The 26,442-nt window shown below is 43.1% G+C and overlaps 3 protein-coding genes across 6 annotated transcripts in view; 1 reads left to right on the forward strand and 2 right to left on the reverse strand.

The window, feature by feature from the left end:
• Positions 1-404: 404 nt before the first annotated feature.
• Positions 405-8,445, reverse strand: LOC139382387 (uncharacterized). Its single transcript, XM_071126400.1, has 4 exons — positions 8,280-8,445; positions 7,794-8,010; positions 6,437-6,628; positions 405-2,150 (listed from the first exon to the last, which is right to left on the reverse strand). The coding sequence occupies exons 2-4, from the start codon at positions 7,990-7,992 to the stop codon at positions 1,822-1,824; spliced, it is 720 nt and encodes a 239-aa protein (XP_070982501.1). The 5' UTR covers positions 7,993-8,010; positions 8,280-8,445; the 3' UTR covers positions 405-1,821.
• A 1,908-nt stretch (positions 8,446-10,353) lies between these two features.
• On the reverse strand, positions 10,354-20,546 carry LOC139373306 (1-aminocyclopropane-1-carboxylate synthase homolog (Arabidopsis)(non-functional)). Of its 3 annotated transcripts, none has more exons than XM_071113692.1 (16): positions 20,301-20,488; positions 19,320-20,041; positions 15,737-16,479; positions 15,494-15,553; positions 15,177-15,247; positions 14,915-14,984; positions 14,664-14,730; positions 14,375-14,472; positions 14,164-14,241; positions 13,953-14,053; positions 13,462-13,551; positions 12,277-12,322; positions 11,995-12,136; positions 11,776-11,918; positions 11,496-11,649; positions 10,354-11,292 (listed from the first exon to the last, which is right to left on the reverse strand). In XM_071113692.1, exons 2-16 carry the CDS (start codon positions 19,993-19,995, stop codon positions 10,868-10,870), a joined length of 2,964 nt encoding a protein of 987 aa, XP_070969793.1. In that variant the 5' UTR covers positions 19,996-20,041; positions 20,301-20,488; the 3' UTR covers positions 10,354-10,867. The 3 variants fall into 3 exon arrangements, with proteins under 3 accessions (XP_070969793.1, XP_070969800.1, XP_070969810.1); XM_071113709.1 differs by having other exon boundaries at positions 10,822-11,292; positions 20,328-20,412; XM_071113699.1 differs by having other exon boundaries at positions 10,674-11,292; positions 19,320-20,546.
• Positions 20,547-24,567: 4,021 nt separating this feature from the next.
• The window catches only part of LOC139373513 (furin (paired basic amino acid cleaving enzyme) b), a 191,034-nt gene continuing 189,159 nt past the window's right edge, over positions 24,568-26,442 (forward strand). The window contains exon 1 of one of the 2 annotated variants that reach the window (XM_071114111.1): positions 24,568-25,004. The gene's annotated coding sequence lies outside the window, so the exon portion shown is untranslated. The remainder of the gene's footprint in view (positions 25,005-26,442) is intronic. The other variant, XM_071114120.1, reaches the window with a different exon arrangement.

Consider the following 26,442-nt stretch of genomic DNA (forward strand, 5'->3'; position numbering starts at 1 on the left):
ACACTCTCTAGCACACACTCTCTAGCAAGACAACCTTCAATGACATTCCACTCTCATTCCAACACAAATTAATCTCTACCCTGTTGATAAATTGAAAAAGAGACCCAAATCCTTGGTGGATTTAATAACACACTCATTAGCAGGCACCAACAGGGCGGAACTGCCTTTTAATTAGAGCAACACCTGATTAGCGGCCAATTAACAAAGCCAGAGCCTGTTAATTCTCCCCTACTTTAACAAGGATCAGAACGTAAACATGTGGCATGATGGCAGGCAGGCAGGCAGCCCACTCTCTCCTCTCCTGTTGGGGAAGTAAGAGAAGAGAGAAGACTGAGAGAACTAAAGAAGGGCTGTGAGAGAGACTGGTAGACAGTAGCTTGGCAGTGCTGAGTAGATGGCTGACATGATTCAACTGTACTGCTGTATGTGATGGTTCTACTGCTCATAGGGGAAGAGGGGCATTATAATAAGGCTTTCTGTTGGACTGGAGTATGCTATGGCACTGTTCTCTGGTGATGCCAGGAAGACATCTGGAGCCTGGTAGAGATACTGGTTAACAGGGCTGAGTAAATAAAAGCAGCAGTTTATTAATCTGTTTTTTAAAGGTACAATATCAATAATATCACAGTCCCATTGCAAAAACTTTGTGATATCAGTCACTTTATAGTGGTGATGAATATCAAGCTTACTGAGAAAATGCACATAGGACTGTCTTAGAAGTATTAGTTAAACTGTAAATGTATGTATCACTTTCATCTAAATTCAACAAGTAGTGATCCCACTTTGTACACAAACAACCAAAATGTGTGACTTTCCACTAATTAATGTTGAATACTTGCGAACAGAACACTGCTGCCAAGCTGTATCAAAAATAGCTTTTTCAACATCAAACCTTGGTCATACTCACCACATGAGGCTGCTATTGTAACATAAATATTTCCTTTACTACACAGAAAATCTTACTGAAAGTGTGCTTGGCAACAAACAACTACAAATAATAAATTGTTCCTTGCTTGACAAGAACCCTTTATCTCAGCATTGACACTTTTGGTCACTTTAATAATGTTTACATACTGTTTTACCCACTTTATATGTATATACTGTATTCTATTCAAGGCTCATCCTATATATCTACTCCTGTACTCCTGTACTCCTTTTCTATTCATATACTGTCTATACACACACCATTATATTTGTGTATATATACACTACCGTTCAAAAGTTTGGGCATAGAAATGTCCTTGTTTTTGAAAGAAAAGCACATTTTTGTCCATTAAAATAACATCAAATTGATCAGAAATACAGTGTAGATATTGTTAATGTTGTAAATGGCAATTTTAGCTGGAAACGGCAGATTTTTTATGGAATATCTACATAGGCGTACAGAGGCCCATTATCAGCAACCATCACTCCTGTGTTCCAATGGCACGTTGTGTTAGCTAATCCAAGTTTATAATTTTAAAGGGCTAATTTGTCATTTGTTTAGGTATTACTGCACTGTTTGAGCTAGAAACATAAGCATTTCGCTGCATCTGCGATAACATCTGCAAAATATGTGTGCACAACCAATGAAATTTGATTTGATTAGTCTAATATTACGTATTCTCAGAGTGCGTCTGTAAACATTCTCCTACAGTGGAGAAATCTCTGATACAGACACAGACTAAAAGCTCCTCTCCCTGGTGAACTGCTAGTGTGAACATGGACCCCTATCAGCTGTGTGCCCAGTCCAGTCCCATTCTGCAGTCAGCTCAGTCTCTGAGCCTGAAGAAGGTTACACTAATACTCCATCACTGTCCTGTGTCCTCTCTATTCCTCCTCTCAGGGTACAGACATGTACCTCCTCAGCCCTCTCGCAATGTCTTCATCACTCTGGTCTTCATGACAACGCTGGTGACTCACGATGAACGAGCGCTGGGCGTACGGTACCTGGGAGGCGCCCCGCCACCCATCGGCAGCCTTCATGAGATCTGGCAGGATGTCTGGGACCACACACTGCTCCACCAGGAAGACCACAGGCAGAGCAACCAATAGCAGGGCCCAGCCCAGGGTACCCAGCCAAAAGGAGGAGCCCAGGCATGTGAAGTCATCACTGATCTCGACCCGGTGCTGGTAGGTGAAGAGGGACCAGCTGAGGAGGAAGAAGAATCCTAGAGAGAGACAGAGAGGGAGGAGAAGAGCGGAGTCAGTCAAGTCATCATCAGCAGATAGGAGTCTAGACAGAGGAATCTGAGTGTTTACTGAAGGCAATACACAGGCAATCCATCTTCACTAATATACCTGTGTGGAAACACTTGACAAAAGCTCCTCCAACATAAAATAGGAGTGAGCAGAGGAGAAACTAGATTAACATAAGCAGTGACAGGGAAGGGAAATCTTCTCTGAAAACACGTTTTGTATTGTATGAAGCAACATTGATAGATATTTGCAAGATGTCAAATCAATGCGCCGAATACAACAGGTGTAGGTAGACCTTACAGTGAAATGCATACTTACAAGCCCTAACCAACAATGCAGTTAAAATATATATATACACTGCTCAGAAAAATAAAGGGAACACTAAAACAACACATCCTACATCTGAATGAATGAAATATTCTAATTAAATACTTTTTTCTTTACATAGTTGAATGTGCTGACAACAAAATCACACAAAAATGATCAATGGAAATCAAATTTATCAACCCATGGAGGTTTGGATTTGGAGTCACACTCAAATTAAAGTGGAAAACCACACTACAGGCTGATCCAACTTTGATGTAATGTCCTTAAAACAAGTCAAAATGAGGCTCAGTAGTGTGTGTGGCCTCCACGTGCCTGTATGACCTCCCTACAACACCTGGGCATGCTCCTGATGAGGTGGTGGGATCTCCCAGGTCCTCCCAGACCTGGACTAAAGCATCCGCCAACTCCTGGACAGTCTGTGGTGCAACGTGGCGTTGGTGGATGGAGCGAGACATGATGTCCCAGATGTGCTCAATTGGATTCAGGTCTGGGGAACGGGCGGGCCAGTCCATAGCATCAATGCCTTCCTCTTGCAGGAACTGCTGACACACTCCAGCCACATGAGGTCTAGCATTGTCTTGCATTAGGAGGAACCCAGGGCCAACCGCACCAGCATATGGTCTCACAAGGGGTCTGAGGATCTCATCTCGGTACCTGATGGCAGTCAGGCTACCTCTGGCGAGCACATGGAGGGCTGTGCGGCCCCCCAAAGAAATGCCACCCCCACGCCATGACTGACCCACCGCCAAACCGGTCATGCTGGAGGATGTTGCAGGCAGCAGAACGTTCTCCACAGCGTCTCCAGACTCTGTCACGTCTGTCACGTGCTCAGTGTGAACCTGCTTTCATCTGTGTAGAGCACAGGGCGCCAGTGGCGAATTTGCCCATCTTGGTGTTCTCTGGCAAATGCCAAACGTTCTGCACGGTGTTGGGCTGTAAGCACAACCCCCACCTGTGGACGTCGGGCCCTCATACCACCCTCATGGAGTCTGATTCTGACCGTTTGAGCAGACACATGCACATTTGTGGCCTGCTGGAGGTCATTTTGCAGGGCTCTGGCAGTGCTCCTCCTGCTCCTCCTTGTACAAAGGCAGAGGTAGCGGTCCTGCTGCTGGGTTGTTGCCTTCCTACGGCCTCCTCCACATCTCCTGATGTACTGGCCTGTCTCCTGGTAGCACCTCCATGCTCTGGACACTACGCTGACAGACACAGCAAACCTTCTTGCCACAGCTCGCATTGATGTGCCACCCTGGATGAGCTGCACTACCTGAGCCACTTGTGTGGGTTGTAGACTCCGTCTCATGCTACCACTAGAGTGAAAGCACCGCCAGCATTCAAAAGTGACCAAAATATCAGCCAGGAAGCATAGGGACTGAGAAGTGGTCTGTTGTCACCACCTGCAGAACCACTCCTTTATTGGGGGTGTCTTGCTAATTGCCTATAATTTCCACCTGTTGTCTATTCCATTTGCACAACAGCATGTGAAATTTATTGTCAATCAGTGTTGCTCCCTAAGTGGACAGTTTGATTTCACAGAAGTGTGATTGACTTGGAGTTCCATTGTGTTGTTTAAGTGTTCCTTTTATTTTTTTGAGCAGTGTATATATATATATATATATATATATATATATATATATATATATATATATATATATATATATATATATATATATATATATATATATATATATATATAAATAAAATAAGATAAATAAGAATAAGATATAAAAGTAACAATTAAAGAACAGCAGGAAAAGAACAATAGCTAAGCTATATACAGGGGGTACCGGTACAGAGTCAATGTGCGGGGAAACCGGTTAGTCGAGATAATTGAGGTTTGGGGATAGAAGCTGTTTAGAAGCCTCTTGGACCTAGACTTGGCACTCCTGTACTGCTTGCCATGCGGTAGCAGAGAGAACAGTCTATGACTAAGGTGACTGGAGTCGTTTACCATTTTTAGGGCCGTCCTCTGACACCCCTTGGTATAGAGGTCCCTGATGGCAGGAAGCTTGGCCCCAGTGATGTACTGGGCCGTACGCTCTACCCTCTGTAGCGCCTTGCGGTCGGAGGCTGAGCAGCTGCCATACCAGGCTGTGATGCCACCAGTCAGGATGCTCTCAATGATGCAGCTGTAGAACCTTTTGAGGATCTGAGGACCCATGCCAAATCTTTTCAGTCTCCTGAGGGGGAATAGGTTTTGTCGTGCCCTGTTCATGACTGTCTTGGTGTGCTTGGACCATGTTAGTTTGTTGATGATGTGGACATCAAGGAACTTGAAGCTCTCAAACTGCTTCACTACAGCCCCGTCGATGAGAATTGAGGGAGAGGTTGTTGTCCTAGCACCACATGGCCAGGTCTCTGACCTCCTCCCTATAGGCTGTCTCGTCATTGTCTGTGATTAGGCCACCCACTGTTGTGTCATCAGCACACTTAATGATGGTGTTGGAGTTGTGCCTGGCCGTGCAGTCATGAGTGAACAGGGAGTACAGGAGGGGACTAAGCAAGCACCCCTGAGGGGCCTCCGTGTTGAGGATCAGCGTAGCGGATGTGTTGTTCCCTACCCTTACCACCTGGGGGCGGCCCATCAAGAAGTCCAGGATCCAGTTACAGAGGGAGGTGTTTAGTCCTAGGGTCCTTAGCTTAGTGATGAGCTTTGAGGGCACTATGGTGTTGAACGCTGAGCTGTTGTCAATGAATAGCATTCTCATATAGATGCTTCTTTTGTCCAAGTGGGAAAGGGCAGTGTGGAGTACAATAGAGATTGAATCATCTGTGGATCTGTTAGGGTGGTATGCAAATTGGGGTGGGTCTACGGTTTCTGGGATAATGGTGTTGATGTGAGCCATGACCAACCTTTCAAAGCACTTCTTGGCTACAGACGTGAGTGCTACGGGTCATTAGTCATTTAGGCAGGTTACCTTAGTGTTCTTGGGCACAGGGACTATGGTGGTCTGCTTGAAACAAGTTGGTATTACAGACTCAGACAGGTAAAGGTTGAAAATGTCAGTGAAGACACTTGCCAGTTGGTCAGCGCATGCTCGGAGTACATGTCCTGGTAATCCGTCAGGCCCTGCGGCCTTGTGAATGTTGACCTGTTTAAATGTCTTACTCACATCGGCTGCGGAGTACGTGATCACTCAGTCGTTCGAAACAACTGATGCTCTCATGCATGTTTCAGTGCTACTTGCCTCGAAGCGACCATAGAAGTAATTCAGCTCATCTGCTAGGCTCGTGTCACTGGGCAGCTCTTGGCTGTGCTTCCCTTTGTAGTCTGTAATAGTTTGCAAGCCCTGCCACATCTGACGAGCGTCGGAGCCGGTGTAGTATGATTCGATCTCATGCCTGTATTGAAGCATTGCCTGTTTGATGGTTCGTTGGAGGGCATAGCAGGATTTCTTCTAAGCTTCCGGGTTAGAGTCCCACTCCTGGTAAGTGGCAGCTCTACTCTTTAGCTCAGTGCGAATGTTGCCTGTAATCCATGGCTTTTGGTTGGGGTATGTACCTACAGTCACTGTGGGGACGATGTCATCGATGCACTTATTGATGAAGCCAGTGACTGATGTGGTGTACTCCTCAGTGCCATCGGAAGAATCCCGGAACATATTCCAGTCTGTGCTTGAAAAACAGTCCTGTAGCTTAGCATCTGCTTCATCTGACCACTTTTTTATAGGTCGAGTCACTGGTGATTCCTGCTTCAATTTTTGCTTGTAAGCAGGAATCAGGAGGATAGAATTATGGTCAGATTTACAAATGGAGGGCGAGGGAAAGCATTGTACACGTCTCTGTGTGTGGAGTAAAGGTGGTCTAGAGTTTTTTTCTCTATGGTTGCACATTTGACATGCTGGTAGAAATTTGGTAAAACGGATTTAAAAGACCCTTTAGACATGCACCCTTTCTTCCTTTCAGGCCTGCGCCCTGGACCCATACTGACCTGTGGGTCCCAGAGTGAGGAGCAGCAAGACGGTGGGGTAGAGGGCCTGGCCTGCCATGAGGAGGGAGCGGGTGTTGGAGTAAGAGCGCACTGTCTGGGATGTCCAGCAGAGGGCGAACACGAGGCACAGAGCCCCTGAATTCACAGCCATGAGGAATGACAGCACCCCAAACACTTGCTCTGCCTCCAGGGCTGAAGACAAACACACACAGTGGTTATAATATGTAAACAGTGACACATGATTTTACAGTGACTTGTAATAATTTCTGCTTCGGACAGTGTTTCTCAGTTATGTGTACGTTGAACTCTTCTTCCTCTCAGCAGTGAACTAGAGTTCATGTCTAAACCTGTCTACATCTGCAGGCTATATTCAAGTCCAACATAGAAGAGAGAGCAATAACAGCCGGCTATGTCACTTTTGAAAAACTCTTCAAGATCCCAATAATGATTCCAAACGGAGACGAATACAAGGGCCATTGTCAACGTCAATACAATGACAATACACAATGACATGTATTGTCAAATTAACTGCTGATCTATCATTCTAACATCGTCCATCTTTGATGTCATACTAAACAGAGAACAACAGTGAGAGGCCATTGATTTAATCAGATACCCTTGCTGCCTCAAAACCACACTGAACAGCGAACCTAACAAACCTGTCAGGCCCTAAAAGTTCATCAATAGAAGAAAAGCCTTCACACAGCATACGTCACTGCCGTTAATATACATTTAATGGGTGCAGGAATATAGCAGGGGAGCAGCATGTACTGTATGCAAGCTTTTCTATCTTTAACATCAGTTTTTCCTTTGCCCCAGCACTGGTGGAAGAATTTGGGATGTGTATATTACCTGTTGTACACCCTCTTCAGCCCTAAAAGTTTAACATGACCCTCCCATCTCCCTCTCCTCCTGTTCTCTGAGAATGTGAATGATTGGTTCAGGAGCAAGTCCATACCTGTTCACATTACTGCGATTCTGAGGGAAAACTCCACAGTGCCAAAGGCAGGCAGCCAACCTTAAGTGTAACTAAAATGTTCAACAACACTCACAGTTAAGCCACTCCTTGTATGTCTGCTACCTTTAGCATTCCATTAGGTGCAACCACACACTTTGAATTAGCAACCAGGTCTCTAATTTTTATCTCAATAAGAATAACTTGATAAAATAAAGGTAAAATAAATGTTTATAAACAGATGGTATTACCGTGATTAATTTAAAACATTATAAATGAAATTGTATAAACATGTCACTGACGTTAATACACCCTGCGTACACAGGGGTAATAAACATTTCTCATTCTGAGTCAAACAGAGCGAAAGTTGATGCTGATGGTCAATGTAGCTTCTTGACTCACCGTTAAAGATGATGTCCCCAGTCTGGTCACCATCACTGTCTGTGTTGGTGCTGTTGTTGCCTATAGACCACAGTCCCTGGTCATTGAGCCAGCGAGGGGTCCAAACAGAGTAGGCCACGCACAGACACCCTGCCAGCCCCACACATGACTCAGCCAACCTGAACTGACTCACTGAGTCTCCCACCTCTAACACCTTCATACTGACAGACTGAGAGGGCTGAGAGAAAAGAGAATGAGACAGGGAGACAGGAGGAGAGCAGGGAGAGAAGGGGTGATGTGGCAAGACAGAGGGTGGAGCATTCACAGGTAAATCTACTACAGTATCAATCTGTTGAAAAACGTTCATCCTTATCAGTAACAGTTCAAAGTTTAAAAGGTATATAAAAGAGAAATTCAATTGGCGTCATAAATCAACAGAGCAATGGAGAGTGAATCAGCTACATGACATTAGCAACAGACAGATTGTATAGTACATTTTCATCTTACCTTTAGTTTTGTTTTGTTGATACAGAGGATCAGACAATCTTGTTATGTTGAACTCTGTCTGAACTGTGGACTCCTGAATGCTGGATTAGAGTGTGCGATGAAGCTTTGTATAAATCTTCCCAGCATGAGGAGAGCAGGAGCAGGTCAGATGCGTGATGGACTACTGTATAATGAGTTCACAGCCATCAACCACTCAGATACAGTGACTCACACTACCAGTGTACCAGTCAGGAACACACACATAGTGGTGGAATATGACACTAAATATTTTCCTCTGTGTTGCTCTCCGCCTTCCCACTACAGTGGAAACCCCCCACTCAGTGTTTGAGTTCCCTCGGCATCTCTTGGCTGTGACACAAAGGCTCATGCCGTTTGGAAAGTGAAAACAGCTCTCTCTCCCTCTACCATATCCACCGTGGTAGTGGCCCCAGCCAGAGCAGGGTCATCTTGGAAAAACCCCACCAGCCCAGAGCCAAACTGTCAACAACAGCCTATGCAACTTTTACTGGTCAATTACTATGTATCAAAAGGCAGGCAAAAACAGATTATGTTGTGTCCTTGGAATATCTACAGTAACAAAAACAGGCAACATTATACTTCAATAATTTGAGTTTCAAAACTATTTCATATGAGTTTCACTTCCTTGATTTGCCAACTAAAAAAATGTAGTCTACAGTATTTAGGCTTTCACTAGAATTGATCTGGAAAACCACATACGGTACTTCTCCACAAGTGGTAAAAATAAGGCTTTTATTGAACGTTGACCAATTTATCAACATTAAGACTTGGTGAAATATTCAGAACCATTTACTGTACATATGTATACAGTATGAACAACAACAGTCTTAAAAGCTCATGAATGGTACTATAGATGACCACGTCATAAATATACAGTGCCTTGCGAAAGTATTCGGCCCCCTTGAACTTTGCGACCTTTTGCCACATTTCAGGCTTCAAACATAAAGACATAAAACTGTATTTTTTTGTGAAGAATCAACAACAAGTGGGACACAATCATGAAGTGGAACGACATTTATTGGATATTTCAAACTTTTTTAACCATTCAAAAACTGAAAAATTGGGCGTGCAAAATTATTCAGCCCCCTTAAGTTAATACTTTGTAGCGCCACCTTTTGCTGCGATTACAGCTGTAAGTCGCTTGGGGTATGTCTCTATCAGTTTTGCACATCGAGAGACTGACATTTTTTCCCATTCCTCCTTGCAAAACAGCTCGAGCTCAGTGAGGTTGGATGGAGAGCATTTGTGAACAGCAGTTTTCAGTTCTTTCCACAGATTCTCGATTGGATTCAGGTCTGGACTTTGACTTGGCTATTCTAACACCTGGATATGTTTATTTTTGAACCATTCCATTGTAGATTTTGCTTTATGTTTTGGATCATTGTCATTGTTGATCATTGTCATTGTTGATCAATTTAGAGGGACAGCCAGGTCTTGGTAGATTTGCAGTGGTCTGATACTCCTTCCATTTCAATATTATCGCTTGCACAGTGCTCCTTGGTATGTTTAAAGCTTGGGAAATCTTTTTGTATCCAAATCCGGCTTTAAACTTCTTCACAACAGTATCTCGGACCTGCCTGGTGTGTTCCTTGTTCTTCATGATGCTCTCTGCACTTTTAACGGACCTCTGAGACTATCACAGTGCAGGTGCATTTATACGGAGACTTGATTACACACAGGTGGATTGTATTTATCATCATTAGTCATTTAGGTCAACATTGGATCATTCAGAGATCCTCACTGAACTTCTGGAGAGAGTTTGCTGCACTGAAAGTAAAGGGGCTGAATAATTTTGCACGCCCAATTTTTCAGTTTTTGATTTGTTAAAAAAGTTTGAAATATCCAATAAATGTCGTTCCACTTCATGATTGTGTCCCACTTGTTGTTGATTCTTCACAAAAAAATACAGTTTTATATCTTTATGTTTGAAGCCTGAAATGGGGCAAAAGGTCGCAAAGTTCAAGGGGGCCGAATACTTTCGCAAGGCACTGTATAACCATATTCAAGGTTAATCATTAAAGTGGATTACAGAACAAAAGTACAACCAGAAAACGAGTTATAACTAAAGTATAAAATGTATTTGACAGAGACTTAAACTTAACTCTGTATATTCGTTTGAGTCAACATTGGCATTCAATGAACAGAACTGCAGAGATTACAGCACAGCCTGATACACTGACTTCTGGCTGAAATAATGAAGAACAGCTCTCATAACAAAAAATTAAGACATTCTGATGTGGACAAACTGGGGAACCTTTGTCGCCTATGATGATGTCCTTTCTTGCCTCCTGTCCTTTCACCTCCCCTCTCCTCTAACCATCCTCTCCTCTCTATCCCCTCCTCTCCATCCTCTCTTCTCTATCCCCTCCTCTCCTCTCCATCCTCTCCTCTCCATCCCCTCCTTTCCTCTCCATCCCCTCCTTTCCTCTCCATCCCCTCCTTTCCTCTCCATCCCCTCCTTTCCTCTCCTTTCCTCTCCATCCCCTCCTTTCCTCTCCATCCCCTCCTTTCCTCTCCATCCCCTCCTTTCCTCTCCATCCCCTCCTTTCCTCTCCATCCATTCTTCTCCTCTACTTTCTGGCTCTGTCCAGCAGGTCTTTGAACACATCCAGAAGCTCTGGGTCCTCCCCAGCAGACAGTTCCGGAGTGTTCTTCTCAAGCCAATCAGAGGTGTGGATCTGTTGCCTCAGGGCACCAATCAGGGAGTCCAGACTTTCTGCAGGGTGGGACGTCTGGCAGTCAAGCAAGATAAAATCTTCACTGACCAATGGGATGGCATCAGGGATGTTATTATCCTTCTCCTCTGGCTCTTCTGATGATCTGTTCTTGGACAAGGATGTTGACTTAACAGCAAGAGGTTTGTGTGCGTCTGTTGTGTCCCCCTGTGTTGTCTTCTCTGTCCCTTTCTCCTCTGTGGCCTCGTTGGTTGTGCCCGTGTCAAGGGTGGATGTGGCCCCATCTATCTCCTCCAAGGCCCTCCTGATCCTCTGCATGCCTACAACAACCACATATAACACCATCTCTTTGATTTAGTTTTCCTGTCATTGTATGACATACTGAGATGAAGAGATGGGAATTAGAGGAAAACAGGATAGAAGAGAGAAGAGGGCGAAAAGGGAGGAGGAAGAAATATCAACATCTCCCTATATCTGTTTTCCTCCCCCGCTATCATGAGAAGAGAAAAGCATCTGAATGTACCGAGCGTAAGGTGTTGCTGTCGGTCGGTGAAGACAATGCGGAACCAGCCGGGAGTGGAGCAATGGAAGGCTTGGCCACAGCTCAGCACCACCTTGTGTCTGAGGAAACACCTCCACAGGGACAGTTCCTCCACAAACGACGGCTCATACAGGTACTGACCAAGAGAGAGAGAAAGAAAGAAAGAGAAATAAAGAGAGAGAGAGGAGGAACCATGTCAGGAAGAACCAAAACAGCAGCTCCACACCATGCAGTAAACCCCAACCTGTTTCAGTATTCTTACCTTCCTGAGGTCAGCCCAGATGTAGAAGCCAGCAGGCCGGTGGAGGTAGGGGACTCCCAGGCTCTGTAGCTCCCCTGTCATGTACCTGTGAGCTGCCTGCATTCTCAGCCTGTTCTCTGGAAGAAACTTCCCATTGATCCAATCTACAGAGTAGAACACAGGTAGATTGAACTCCCTACTTGGATGGTATGTCCTCTCATCTAGTGTGTGTGTGTGTACCTTTGTCCTGGAGCAGGATTGCCATCTGGTGCTGTATGGGACCAGGGACACCATGGAACATCCCCAGTTTATCCAGAGCTTCCACCAAGTCCCTGTTATCAGAGTACACAGTGCCCACACGCACTCCTGCCATCGCAAAGTCCTGCACAGGGACAACACACAGGAGACAATCTAACATGATGAACACATAACCCCCAGATAGTTCCCACAACAACATGTACATACAAACACATTCAGACACATGCATATGCACGCACACACACCCTCACTTTAAACTCTTACCTTGCTCATCCCCCACATCACATGTGTTCTCTGGGGGTCCGGCAGGCTGTAAGCACACCATTGTTAATGTACTTAGAAATATAAAGTAAATAAAACTGGCCATCTTTAGACTAGTTGAGTATCTGGAGCATCAGCATTTGTGGGATCAATTACAGGCTCAAAATGGCCAGAAACAAAGAACTTTCTTCTAAAACTCGTCAGTCTATTCTTCTTCTGAGAAATGAAGGCTATTCCATGCGAGAAATTGCCAAGAAACTGAAGATCTTGTACAACGCTGTGTACTACTCCCTTCACAAAAGAGCGCAAACTGGCCCTAACCAGAATAGAAAGAGGAATGGAAGGCCCCGGTGCACAACTGAGCAAATGGACAAGTACATTAGAGTGTCTAGTTTGAGAAACGGGTGCCTCACAAGTCCTCAACTGGCAGCTTCATTAAATAGAGTTCATCGTTCCAAAGAAAAAGCCATATCTCAAACTGGCCAATAAAAAGAAAAGATTAAGATGGGCAAAAGAACATAGACACTGGACAGAGGAACTCTGCCTAGAAGGCCAGCATCCCCGATCACTGTTGACGTTGAGACTGGTGTTTTGCGGGTACTATTTAATGAAGCTTCCAGTTGAGGATTGTACGAGAGCTTCAGTTTCTTGGCAATTTCTCGCATGGAATAGCCTTCATTTCTCAGAACAAAAATAGACTGACGAGTTTCAGAAGAAAGTTATTTGATTCTGGCCATTATGAGCCTGTAATCAAACCCACAAATGCTGATGCTCCAGATCCTAATCAACTAATCTAAAGAAGGACAGTTTTATTGCTTCTTTAATCAGAACAATAGTTTTCGCTGTGCTAACATAATTGCAAATGGGTTTTCTAATGATCAATTAGGCTTTTAGAATGATAAACTTGGATTAGCTAGCACAACATGCCATTGGAACACAGGAGTGATGGTTGCTGATAATGGGCCTCTGTACGCCTATGTAGATATTCCATTAGAAATCTGTTTCCAGCTAAAATAATCATTTACAACATTAACAATGACTACACTGTATTTCTGATCAATTTTATGTTATTTTAATGGACAAAAATAGTGCTTTTCTTTCAAAAACAAGGACATTTCTAAGTGACCCCAAACTTTTGAAAGGTAGTGTACATTTAATAGGCAGAGTTTGTGTGCGTGTGCATCATACCTGTCCATGCTGAGGACGCTGTGGAAGGTTACTGTGTCTTCAAACACTGTCAGCATGTACACCTCATCTACAATGGCGTGCAACTTATGCCTTAGGCAGGGGGAAGGAATGGAGAGAACAGAGAGGAAAAGATAAATAATTTATCATGAATTTCTATTGCACCGTTTTATGATGTATACTGTTCTTTAATATAAAGGCAATACAAGCAGGCATTAAAAGGCCTCTATCAGTAGGCAGCCGGAGGGAGCAGCGCATTGTACAAACGGGCTGGTTTATGGTTACTACAGCTCAGTGCAGCTCAGTGCATAGGGAGGTCTGTAGAGGGTGCTAATGCTGAGTGAACCACAGACTACAACCAATAGTTCTGGGAGAATCCTCAGCCCTTAGCTGCACTTTAAAATACAACTACAGTCATAATACTCAGCGTTATATGCGCAAGAGGGGAAAATATATTGCACAATATGGAAATATGATATGAGGACAAAACTCACCTCTTGGCAAACTCCAGAAAGCCAGTCATCTCTTGAGGGGAGTAGACATCAGCCAGGGGGTTATGGGGGTTCACCAGGACCATGGCCCGCACATTCAACCCCTGACAGACAGGGCCACACCAAGGGACAGTTACACCAATGAAACATTCAAGTACCTGTATCTTCGTTTTATCAATGGATAACTATTCTGTTTTTTTGGGGGGGGGTCAACCTCGCTAATCGCCTTCCTCATAGCTTCCTCCAGTTTGTCCACAGTGAGGTGGAACGGCCGACTGCCACTGCCACTAGGCTAAAAGCACACACAAAAAGCACTTTAGAAAATATATTGCCCAGAAAATGGAGCCATCAAATAACATTTACAACAATACAACACAGAGTGATATTATGGTATAGGGTGTATTACGTTAAGAAAGGAGACCTACCTCACAGTCGAGATGAACATGGAAGAGCCGAACACCGCTGTAAAGATGCACATCCTCAGTGATCACTCCATAGAATGGAGTTGGAATGAGGATTGCATCTAACACACACACAGACACATTGTCAGGATAAATCTCACAATATTAAATTAAATTCAACCACTGAAATCGATGAATTAAACACCATCTCTTACACAGTTAGACAAGGCATGGATGATATTTAAAACTATAATATGTGAGAAATAGGTGAAATGACTGGACATACTTCTTGAGTCTACGGAGTTGAACTAACCTTCCGGGTCACAAAGCACTGCGGCTATGGATGAGAAGAGGGAGCCACAGCCATTCATCACCACAACCTGAACACACACACACAAATAAAACACTAGCTTTATGAGTAAAAACATTCTTCATAATTTAACTATTCACACCCATAGATGAATCCAGCAATCACAGCCTTATTCCACAATGGCCAGGATTATACACTAGACTAGAGCCATTATACAGTACTACTAAGGGCTGAGGCGAGCTCACTTCACTCACATTGTCTGGTCTCAGTGGCCTGGGCGAACCACAGTAGTGGGACAGGAACCTGGACACCTCTTCTCTCAGACTAAAGAGGGGATATCATCACCATCATCATTAACATCATCATCCTTATCTGTATCGCTGCCGTAATCAACATCTTTCTTGTATGTAATAAAAATGTATTGAATTGAACTTCAATTATCTCTAACGAATACATGTACCATAACCATCCTTTTCCACATGACATATGAAGTCCTCATACAAGGTAACTGCTTACAAGCGGTGGCCTTTCCAGTCAGGATACTGCAGCAAGGCTGGGTCGATATGAAGCATGTCAGGCTGGGTCATCTGTGGCAGGGAGGCAGGGGCACAAAAAGGGTTTTGATTTATGGACGGAGAGAGAATGGTTACATTCCATTGGAGTGTAATGCAATATAGTTACAGTAAGTACAGAACCACATTCTCCAACAGACACATCACTAGCCATAAATAATATATCATTCTGATTGACAAAGTCAGTGATTAGCAATGTGGAGCAACCACATGAACCACTCTCCCTCCCCTATTTTCTCCTGTTTCTTCCCCCTCTCTCACCCGTTTGTGCAGCAGATCATAGCACAGCTTGTTCTCACTGGTGCCCATGTTGATGATGCCCTGGAGATGAGAGACATCAAAATCTATCAATCTATCTTTCAGTCAATCTATCAATTGTTATTTGTCTAGGACTTTTTACAGAAACATTTGCCACAAAGTGACATGACAAGTGGTATGACACCACACACAGGTCTGGAACGACTGTTCTCAACATGCGGAGCAGCAGCAGTGTTGGAGACTCACATTGGGGTTGTCAGTGTGCTGGTATTTGTCAGCGTGGTACTGGGTGTAGCCCTCCTGTAGAATGCCCTGGTGCTGTCTAATGGAGTTGCCACGGCGAGACAGGTACACACTGTGGCCAGGGGTCTCTGCACCACTTAGTGTGGCCAGTATGCTCTCAGGTGTAGTGGGGCAACAGGCTGGGATGGATGGTGGTGGTTCTGTAGTTGGGGCAGGACAGCCAAATGGGACAGACGAAGTAGCTGGGGCAGATAGGGCGTTAAGTATAGCGGTGTGTCCAGAAGTGGCAGAGGGTACAGTTGAGTCATTAGAGAAAGTAGGAGCAAACGGTGGAGCAGTAGGGGCAGTCTGTCTAACAGCGGCCAGGGCCCCAGTCAACATGCTGAACAGACGGAGCTCATGCTGTCTCTCCTGCTCCGCCCTCCTCTCCTCCTTCTGCTCCCGCCTCTCCTCCGCCTGCGCCTCCCTCTCCAGCCGTGCCTCCTCCAGGGAGATGAGCCGCTCCTCGGCAGACCGCTGCCAGCTTAGGAAGCTGACCAGGGCCTCGTCCAGGGGCCCCCGGCCCCCACATCCACCCCCTCCTCCCCCACCAGCCCCTCTACCTGCACGCCGACGCTTCCTCTGCCTCACAGGGGCTGCAGGTCGGGAACCCTCTGGGTCACGCTGGTTCCCTGTGTCCCGGCCATCAGGACCAGCAATGGAGGCCCCTGTGCCTGAGGACCCAGCCTGGTTCTGATCACTGAAACCTGAAGACGGAAAGAGAGAGAGGAGAGAAGAGGGAAGAAGGGATAATAGATCACAAAAACGTATTTTGCTTATTAAATCCATACTTACACGTACACTCCCCTACAAATGTATTTAGACAGTGAAGCTAAAACTTTAATTTGTCTCTGAACTACAATATTTGGGATTTGGGATCAAATGTCTCATGAGTCAACAGTACAGAATGTCACATTTTATTTGAGGGTATTTTCATACATATCTATTTCAGTTTAGAAATTTGAAGGTGTCATAAGTATCTAGACAAATTCAGTTACATGTGTATTAAAGTAGTCCAAAGTTTAGTATGTGGTCCCATATTCCTTGGGACTCTTCAAGCTTGGGACTCTTTTGTCATTTTGGAGTCACTTTTATTTATATTGGATAATCATGAAGGAATCCTGAATAATGATGAGTGAGAAAGTTACAGAGGAACAAAGATCATAACTCCTAAAAAATGCTAACCTCCCCTGTTATTGTAGCCTCATGGTGAGAGGTTAGCATGATCTTTGTGTCTCTAACTTTCTCACTCATCATTATTATTCACAATTAATTTACGATTATACATAATCATGGTAGCATCCACATTAATGTAGAAGTGTTCAGAGACATCTTCTATTCTTATTTACAATAAAATGGGTCCAAAATTACACAAATATGTTATTCACCCATTCAGTTCCTATTGGGCAAAAGATATAAAACTGCAAATGCAGTCACAAGCTTGATATAGTCATTGATTGCGAAGAATATGGGACCAGATACTAAACTTTTGACAACTTTAATACACTATAAGTGAATATGTCCGAACACTTATGAAGAAAAAAATATATATTCAAATGAGTGGACTAGATACATAAAGTGATTTTACTTCTAAACGGTAAAACAGATAATGTATGAAGCAGTGGCAGTCGGTGCCGTTTAAGGTGATGGAGGACGATAATTTTTTTCATGAGCATGGCCTTATTTCTATTATAGCATATTAGATGACTTTCATTCATATTCTATTCAACCAGCTTAGTGTAACATCGATAGGTTTAGGCTACTACACGATACTCAAATTTTCCCTATACCCATCATGAGGTTGCTACAACCTAGCCTATGAACGAAAGTTTACAACGTAGGTGCACAGGTCGAGAGAAAAATTTTAGTAATCAAGGTGACAATACCGCCTTCAACACTCTTGATTGCATCTAGCTGATCTAGGGTGTAATAATTTGTCCAACAGTTGCAAACTAGAGTTTCTGTTGGACAAATTCAGTTATGTTTATTCCCGTTTCGTTCAAGAAACGTTATTCAACAGAATTGGCGGAATGAATAAACCCCTGATCACACGCAAAGAGTTCCCTTTCATAATAGCCACATACAAACAGTATAATTCCTTCTCGCATCGAAAGTGCTCTCCTCATCTCACATTGTACCTTCGCTTGTGGACTTCAGCGCACAACACATCTGCTATCTGTGACCAGGCGAAAAAACATTTCCAAGCCATAACTTTATATCATAAGTGCTAACCGCTACACACAGCCTACATCGTTGTCACCATATTCGCTAACGTCATCGTCAACATAGCTACTAGAACTAACGCGTTAGTAAACCTGCTAAAATAATACAGTACGGTGTACAGTCAGCAAGCAGTTTAGCAGTTACACTGGCAGGTACTGGTGTCAATAAATGAAAAAAATCTAAAGCTTACCTTGACTTGGTAGAGTTCCATTGTTGGATAGCCATAGCCAGCTAGCCAACATAGCATCCCTCTCTGTTTGAGCCGGGTGTTTGAGTATGCTAAGCTAGCTAGCTGCATTCGCTATCTAAGTGGAAGTGAAAACAAAATACAACAAAATATAGCTCTCTCTCGCTTCTCTTTCATTTTTGTTCAAAACTGTTCAACTGTTGTCTTTCTCAACTACTCACCACAGTTTATGCACTGTAGTGCTAGCTAATGCTTTCAGTACTAGATGCTAATGCACCCGGGAAACAGTGGGTTAAATACCTTGCTCAGGTGCAGAACAGATTACTACTGTGTCAGCTCGGGCATTCGATCCAGCAACCTTCCAGTTACTGGCCCAGCGCTCTAACCACTAGTCTACCTTTTATTTTATCTAAAAAGGAGATTTTTTTTTCATGTTGCACTTTTTCATTTTCTTTTTTATTTACTGAGGTGGATGGGAGGACCTCCTCTAAGGAGCCTCCATTGGTATGAAAATACCCTCAAATAAAAGGTGATATTCTGTACATTTGCCTCATAGAAAACATTTGATCTCAAATCCAAAATGCTGGAATATAGGGCCAAATGTACTCATCTTCACTGTACAAATAAATACATAGGCAGAGGAGTGTATGATTATCTGACCCTGCTGGTCATCTATGAACATTTGAACATCTTGGCCATGTTCTGTTATAATCTCCACCCGGCACAGCCAGAAGAGTACTGGCCACCCCTCATAGCCTGGTTCCTCTCTAGGTTTCTTCCTAGGTTCCGGCCTTTCTAGGGAGTTTTTCCTAGACACCCGTGCTTCTACACCTGCATTGCTTGCTGTTTGGGGTTTTAGGCTGGGTTTCTGTACAGAAACTTTGTGACATCAGCTGGTGTAAGAAGGACTTTATAACTAAATTGATTGATTGATTAACTGATATGTGCACAAATCAAAGTGTAATCATGTAGTGTGTTTTTGCAAGGACAAAGTTCAGTTCGAATTGCGCAATGATACAGTGTACCAAGTGTTGGGACTACAACATAATAGTTGTAACTCATACCCTCACTTTTAATAAAAGTACCGAATGAATATCCATGCAAAATTATACAGGGCAAGAGGCATTTTTAGCCAACCTGAAGGAGAGAATCGCGCGCTCGTCGTGCGCTCTCCTCTTGCCATCTCGACCGGATCCTCTTGGTCCAGCCCGGCAGACTTCCCATCAGTGTCATGCTCATCTCCAGACCCGGTATGGTACAGTAGCTCTGGGGGCGCAGTATCGGAGTTCAGCAATCCGTCCTCGGACTCTGCATGCTCACATTTGATCTCAAGCAGCTCCCCCAGCCTAGGCGGATGACCAAACAAGAACCCGCCCGAAGCAGTGGAACCAAAGGCACCACCTGGCAGACCATGGATGTATGCGTCTGCCCCACTAGGCGGGCTCTGGAGGACTTGGTGGGCTATAACGGCACCGCCCAATGAGGAGTAGGATATGGCTGGTCGGTTCGTTAAGACCCGGTCCATAACGTCATAAAACTTCCACGACCTCCCGCCGCGTATCATCCTGTGGTTGTCCTTAATGCGGCGGTACTCCAGCTTCATCTTTTTTATCTTCTCCCTGCACTGGTCGCCAGTGCGATAGATACCGTTCTCCCGCAGGACGTCCGCTATTCGGTTAAATACATGTTGATTTCGGAGGCAACTTTCCAGCTCGAGTTGGACCGACTCATCTGACCACAGCTGGAGGAGTTCGGCCACCTCTGGGTCGGACCAGTTGCTGCCCCGCTCATACTTTCTACCGCGGAAGTCCATTCTAGACGCCACTTTGACAGATGACAGGTCTTCTGGGTTATATTTTCTATGGAAATCAAAACAAAACTCAGTGTTTTTTTCTCTCCAATCAAAGTAGTGATAGCCAAGCATTAGCCCGAGTTTGGCTGAAGGCTAATAAACCTGCTAGTACAGGCTATCCTATTCCGTATTATTTAGGCCTAACCTGAATTAGCTAATACATGATTTGTAGGCAAAAATTATTTAAATCGTATTATGAAGCATTCAACTAAAGTAATAACAAAATCGGAGCCTACAGCCTCAAAACCAAGGTTTGTTATGCTTACAGTACTGCCAAGCTTCAGTAGACCTACCACTGCTGTCAGCTGTGACAGTTCACGCGACACTTCTGTCTATCCCGGTCTAGACCGGTTCAAGCGTGCCACAAAAGGACTACGTGTTCTATTTTTGACACAGTTAGCAACAATGTCACATAAAATAATCAAATATGGGAAGCGTATCGTACAAATTCTACATCCGGGTTGACGGCACATGCGTGCTGTCCTTATTCCGGGATAACTTTGACCCGTGTTAACAGTTGAGCCACTAGGCTGGAAACGGGCTGATTTATTTCTCTTGAACCCGGCTGCTTGTCATGGGGTTTGTGTGCGAGCAAGCGTGTCAGAATAAAAAGGATGGCTCTTTTGCACCATCTAGTAGTCAACCGTACAACATTAAACGGAACCAATTGTTTATGCATGAACGTATGGTATAAATCCGGGAGATGGCGGTCGTAGACAACAGTTTGTGGTTACGCAAGGTGGCGGCGTTCCACTTATGATCGAACGGTGACGTAGAGCTGTAGCACAGATACAGGGTTGCCATGTACATCGTTTTCTAGTAAATTGGGATACATTTAAAACGATGTCGCGTTGAAAATGTATTGGTCGTGGTTTGCGGGATATTGAGCTATTTCTAAGTTTCACCGCGGCCGCCATGGCATTTCTCTAAAAAATCAGTCGGAGGTGGTTACATTAATTCGCACGGAGGTGGTTAACTTTGCTAAAAGAAAACGTTATCAAGGGAAGTGTTTTACGTATGCTCAGTTATTGTGTCTCGGGGGCTGCCTGAGTGGAAATGTGAAATGAGCGTGGTTCTTTTATGAAGAAAAGTACTATATGAAACTGACATTAAATGTGGAGAATGATACATTTGCCTCTTGGCCATCAAGTAGTCTATTAATTCATATGCCATTGTAGTCTACTTTAGGCTACCATTTGATACAATAAATATTTTGAAGTGATGATATCACTGGTCATAGGCGGGGTCTTGTTTCAGAGGACGCATAGCTCTCGACCTTCGCCTCTCCCGAGTCCGTTCGGGAGTCACAGCGATTGGATAAAACTTAACTACCAAAAACATCACGGAATGTGATGCTACCAAAACAATAAAAAATGGTCATTGCAAATAAATGTGCCCTTGTGTAGCCTACCTGGAGCTGGCAAAACAATTTAATAAATAGCCTAGTTTATTGTTGTTGGAAACATGTGTTGTTATGCAATTATTAATGGACATGTTTAGTAAATTAAATTAGAAATCATCAAAGCTCTATCAAAATTCCCCATCAGTTGTTAGAACGCATTAGATTGATGGTAACAGTAGTAAGATTAGGCTAAAAATAAACATATTCAGTTCATATACAGTACCAGTCAAAAGTTAGGACACATATTCATTCAAGGGTTTTTCTTTATTTCTACTATTTTCTACATTGTACAATAATAGTGAAGACATCAAATTTATGAAATAATGCATATGGAATCATGTAGTAACCAAAAAAAGACATTAAAACTATGAAATAACACATGTGATCATGTAGATTTTAGATGTGGAATGGAATGGAATCATATAGATTTGGAATCATATAGATTTTAGATTCTTCAAAGTAGCCAGCCCTTGCTTTGATGACAGCTTTTCACACTCTTGGTGCAGTACTCCATTGCTCTCCCTCCTGGTCAAATAGCCCTTACACAGCCTGGAGGTGGGGTTTGGGTCATTGTCCTGTTGAAAAACAAATGATAGTCCCACTAAGAGCAAACCAGATGGGATGGCGTATCGCTACAATATGCTGTGGTAGCCATGCTGGTTAAGTGTGCCTTGAATTCTAAATAAATCACAGCAAAGTACCCCTACACCATCACACCTTCTCCTCCATGCTTCACGGTGGGAACCACACATGCAGAGATCATTCTTTCACCTGCTCTGCGTCTCACAAAGACACGGCGGTTGGAACTAGAAATCTCAAATTTGGACTCATCAGACCAAGGGACAGAATTCCACAGGACTAATTTCCATTGCTCGTTTTTCTTGGTCCAAGCAAGTCTCTTCTTATTATTGGTGACCTTTAGTAGTGGTTTCTTTGCAGCAATTCGACCATGAAGGCCTGATTCACGCAGTCTCCTCTGAACAGTTGATGTTGAGATGTGTCTGTTACTTGAACTCTGTGAAGCATTTATTTGGGCTGTAATCTGAGGTTCAGTTAACTCTAAGGAACTTATCCACTGCAGCAGACGTAACTCTGGGTCTTCCATTCCTGTGACGGTCCTCATGAGAGCCAGTTTCATCAAAGTGCTTGATGGTTTTTGCGACTGCACTTGAAGACATTTTCCGAATTGACTGACCTTCATGTCTTAAAGTAATGATGGACTGTTGTTTCTCTTTGCTTATTTGAGCTGTTCTTGCCATAATATGGACTTGGTCTTTTACCAAATAGGGCTATCTTCTGTATACCACCCCTACTTTGTCACAACACAACTGATTGGCTCAAACGCATCAAGAAGGAAAGAAATTCCACAAATTAACTTTTAACAAGGCACACATGTTAATTGAAATGCATTCCAGGTGACTGCCTCATGAAGCTCGTTATTTCATAGTTTTGATGTCTTCACTATTATTCTACAATGTAGAAAATCGTAGAAATAAAGAAAAAGGTGTGTGTCCAAACTTTTGACTGCTACTGTACATATTATTAATATTTAATTCAGTGATTAAAATGATGACCCCATCCTTCGTAGCTTATTACAGCAGGCTATTGGGAAACACAAGCATTTCTTACCTCTAAATCACCTACCTGTTCATGTTGATTTAATGAGTCTGTTAATTTTAACTAAGCAAGCTGCTAAATTGTTTAGTTTACATATTGCCTACATCTTGTCTAGGCTACTGTAGACTATCTGAAATGAGATGTAGGCCTATCAGCAGCTATTATCTAAGCAAACCATGGCAAAATGTAATTACAATCATAAACCCAGATTTTAGTCTGTAGCCTATGCCTATTGAAATGACAAGTCATCTCTCGCAAATGGGCGGTTTATAGTATGGTATGTGGATGAAAGTCATGCTTAGGCAAATAAACTATAAAGGGGAAAAAACGGCTAGAGTTTACACTTTTTTAGTTATTTCATGAAATGTTATTTTTCAAAAAAATTTTTTTTTTTAAGTATCGGGGTAATTGCCCCCCCCCCCCTCCCTCTTTTTAACTCACCTTTTTCTTTCTTTGCTGTTCCTTTTCCGTTCAATCTATTATGTACAATTGCACTAAATATTATTTGAATAATGCAAGATTTTACATCCCAGCAGTCTTTAAAAGGACATTCAGGGGCAAACGGTGATCAAAAGTTGTTTTAAATTAATTTAAAAAAAGATAGTTTGGAATATAATATTGAAATGGGATATATAGTTGAAGTCGTTGGCTGTGTCCAAGACTCGCCGTTGCATCATGCTTAGGAACAGCCCTTAGTTAGCTATGGTATATTGGCCAAATACCATAAACCCCTGCGCCTTTAATGCTTAATAATAGCAGTCAAACAAGTTACATTTACATCCATTGATGGAAAATGATCTCGTGAGTTTAATAAGGTCAAATGGTATTTTCTCTTGCAACATATTCAAATTATTTTATTGCACCTTGTCATAGCTGGCAATAATTCTTATTTTGAGGAAAACCGAATTTTGCTTCGAAAGTCATTACAAGTTACTATGATATTCCTTCTTAAATGTCTCGATAACGTTATGGCAAAAGGGTTTATTGTATACATATGGCAACATCTCTTTTGCGTTGAAAACGTTTTTTGGCTAGTTTTCAGGACTTTAGGGTAGGTTTTGACAATCATGGTTTTAGAAATGTCAGCTTGCCTGGCAACCCTGCAGAGATATAACAATGAAAATAGTGGAGTGTGGACGTAGCTACTTCCTGTGTTTTTTGCTATTTTATTATAGTTAGCAAAGTGGACACATATATCAGTTTCCTGTATAAAGAAATGTATAACCTTTTGATAATTTTAGAACATGCTTTGAATATATTAGTGTGTTCGAGTAGAGCAGTATGCATATCACGGAACTGTTTTGAACGCCCTAGCTAGCTACATAGAAAAACAACTGGGTTTTGAAGTACTACTCGTTCGAGATAACGATTAATAAGACGAGGAAAGTCTACTACGAACAAAGTGTAGCAGAGTGTTAGGTGTGACAATATTGCAGTACCAAGGTACACGGGGGGACCTTGAGTGGTGTCTGAGTATGTTGAGTGGTGTCTGACTATGTCACACACGTAACTCCACAGAGTTCCTGAGCAACGCCGCGGGAGGAGAGAGCTGTCAACCGGGCAGCTGAGACGTGACGTGGACATTTTATCCGACAAATTGGTGCAAATGTCATAGCCAACGTGTATTGTTTTGCTCTTTGAGGAAAGAGGTTGGAGAGGTATCCCGAAGTGGCGGGGTGGGAGGGAACGAATTAACCAGGGAAGCATATATGGTAATATAAACTACAAGGCAAGAGCGCATTCTCTGCCTTTTATTCCAGTGTCTGACAGAACTGTCGATACTAGATAGCTACTTCACTTACCAAGTTGGAGCTCGGAGTTCGGGGTACATTGGTGCTATAGCTACACAGGACCAGCTGACTGATGCGCCTATGTTTTATTTGATGGCATGAAGTCAGCCCTATAACGCTTGCTGATTGAGTGCACGTCCCCATCAAAGAAATAGCTCTTGGTAAGATCTTGGCATAATGTCAAATATTGATTTATTTGTCTGTAGTGTGTGATACATTTACTTGCCTTCAACATAGTTGATTGTTTGTGCGTGTGTGTCAGTGTATGTATTTGTTCCTTCCTTTTATAAATGTTCCTTTGTATAAATGTCTGAATCAGTTTTGTATTGTACATCTGATTTGCACATGTATTGCTGTCCTATTACTATGTTATAGGCGTTTTCTGTAGCCTATGTCATTGATATCAAGATCAGGATTTACAGATGAGCTGACATAATACTACTGGTCTGGATTTAGATGAATATCAAAGAAACAAATACAGTCCTGATTGACAGGATTATAAAGAGAGTCAGGTTTTCTTCTAAAACTGCATTTCTGTGACCCAGCTAATCCCTCTTCTGGTTATTGTATATCTGATCATTCATGCCACAATAATCTCAGTAGGGTAAAAACAAGGTCATACTTTATTGTAGCATGCAACACCAAAGTGAAGTGTGCAAGAGTTGTACATACGCAGAGCTTTCCCAATAGGATTAACTCCATGACACAATTTTCACTTTTTAAAGTATATGTTTTGGCTGCTCATCATGTCCAATATTCAGGAGCTCTTGTTTTGTTTGCCTGTGAACTTCTCTTCTGACTGGCTGAACTCAGGGTGTAACTGTTGGAACACTTCGACCGGACAATTTATAGAGTGACCTGAATCCTATTGACATGACACTCACTTGGAAATAGGCTTTATTTAGATGACACAGATCAATAGGGAGGGCCTAGATGTTTTGTTCATCAGTACTAAGGAGGTATAAAGTCAATCATAAGGTGATATAATGAATGGTAAGAGGCTGACATACAATTATCCAGAGGAATGCATTGACCCAGGCTGTGTCAGTGGATTAATGCACTATACAGTACTATGAGCTGGTGGCAGCATTCATTCTATCTTTGTGCATTCCTAAGTAGAGCAAGTCATGAGCCAAGTGGGACTGAAAAATAGTGGGAAATTCACCAACTTGTCAAGGACAAAGAAAGTTCACTTAAAAAATGCTTTTTCTGTGGGTTTAAAACAAATAATTTTGGGGGGGAAGTTCACTACCGTTGTCCTTGAAGAGTTGCTGCATTATTTCTTCCTTTTCAGTTTGCTCCTCTGTACAGTGTGAGCTAAGCTCAGAGAGAGAGAGTAGTTTGAGTTTTACAGTCTCAGTTATGCAGTCTCAGTGACTCACCTTTACTCAGCAGGTCCACACACTGATGAAGAGATCCGAGGTCACTGCCTGCCGTGCGGTGGCCTCTAGCCAGGTGTGTGTGTGTGCATGTGCGTGTCTGACTATGCTTGCAGTTAGGGTGTTTGTGTGCTTCCCACTGCTGTGATGATCGTTGTTCCTCTCCCTGATCATTGTGTGTCTCTAGAGAAGATGTGTGGTGGTATGCTGTGCTTCACTC

The sequence above is a fragment of the Oncorhynchus clarkii genome, chromosome 2 (assembly GCF_045791955.1).
Source record: "Oncorhynchus clarkii lewisi isolate Uvic-CL-2024 chromosome 2, UVic_Ocla_1.0, whole genome shotgun sequence".
NCBI classification, from domain to species: domain Eukaryota; kingdom Metazoa; phylum Chordata; class Actinopteri; order Salmoniformes; family Salmonidae; genus Oncorhynchus; species Oncorhynchus clarkii.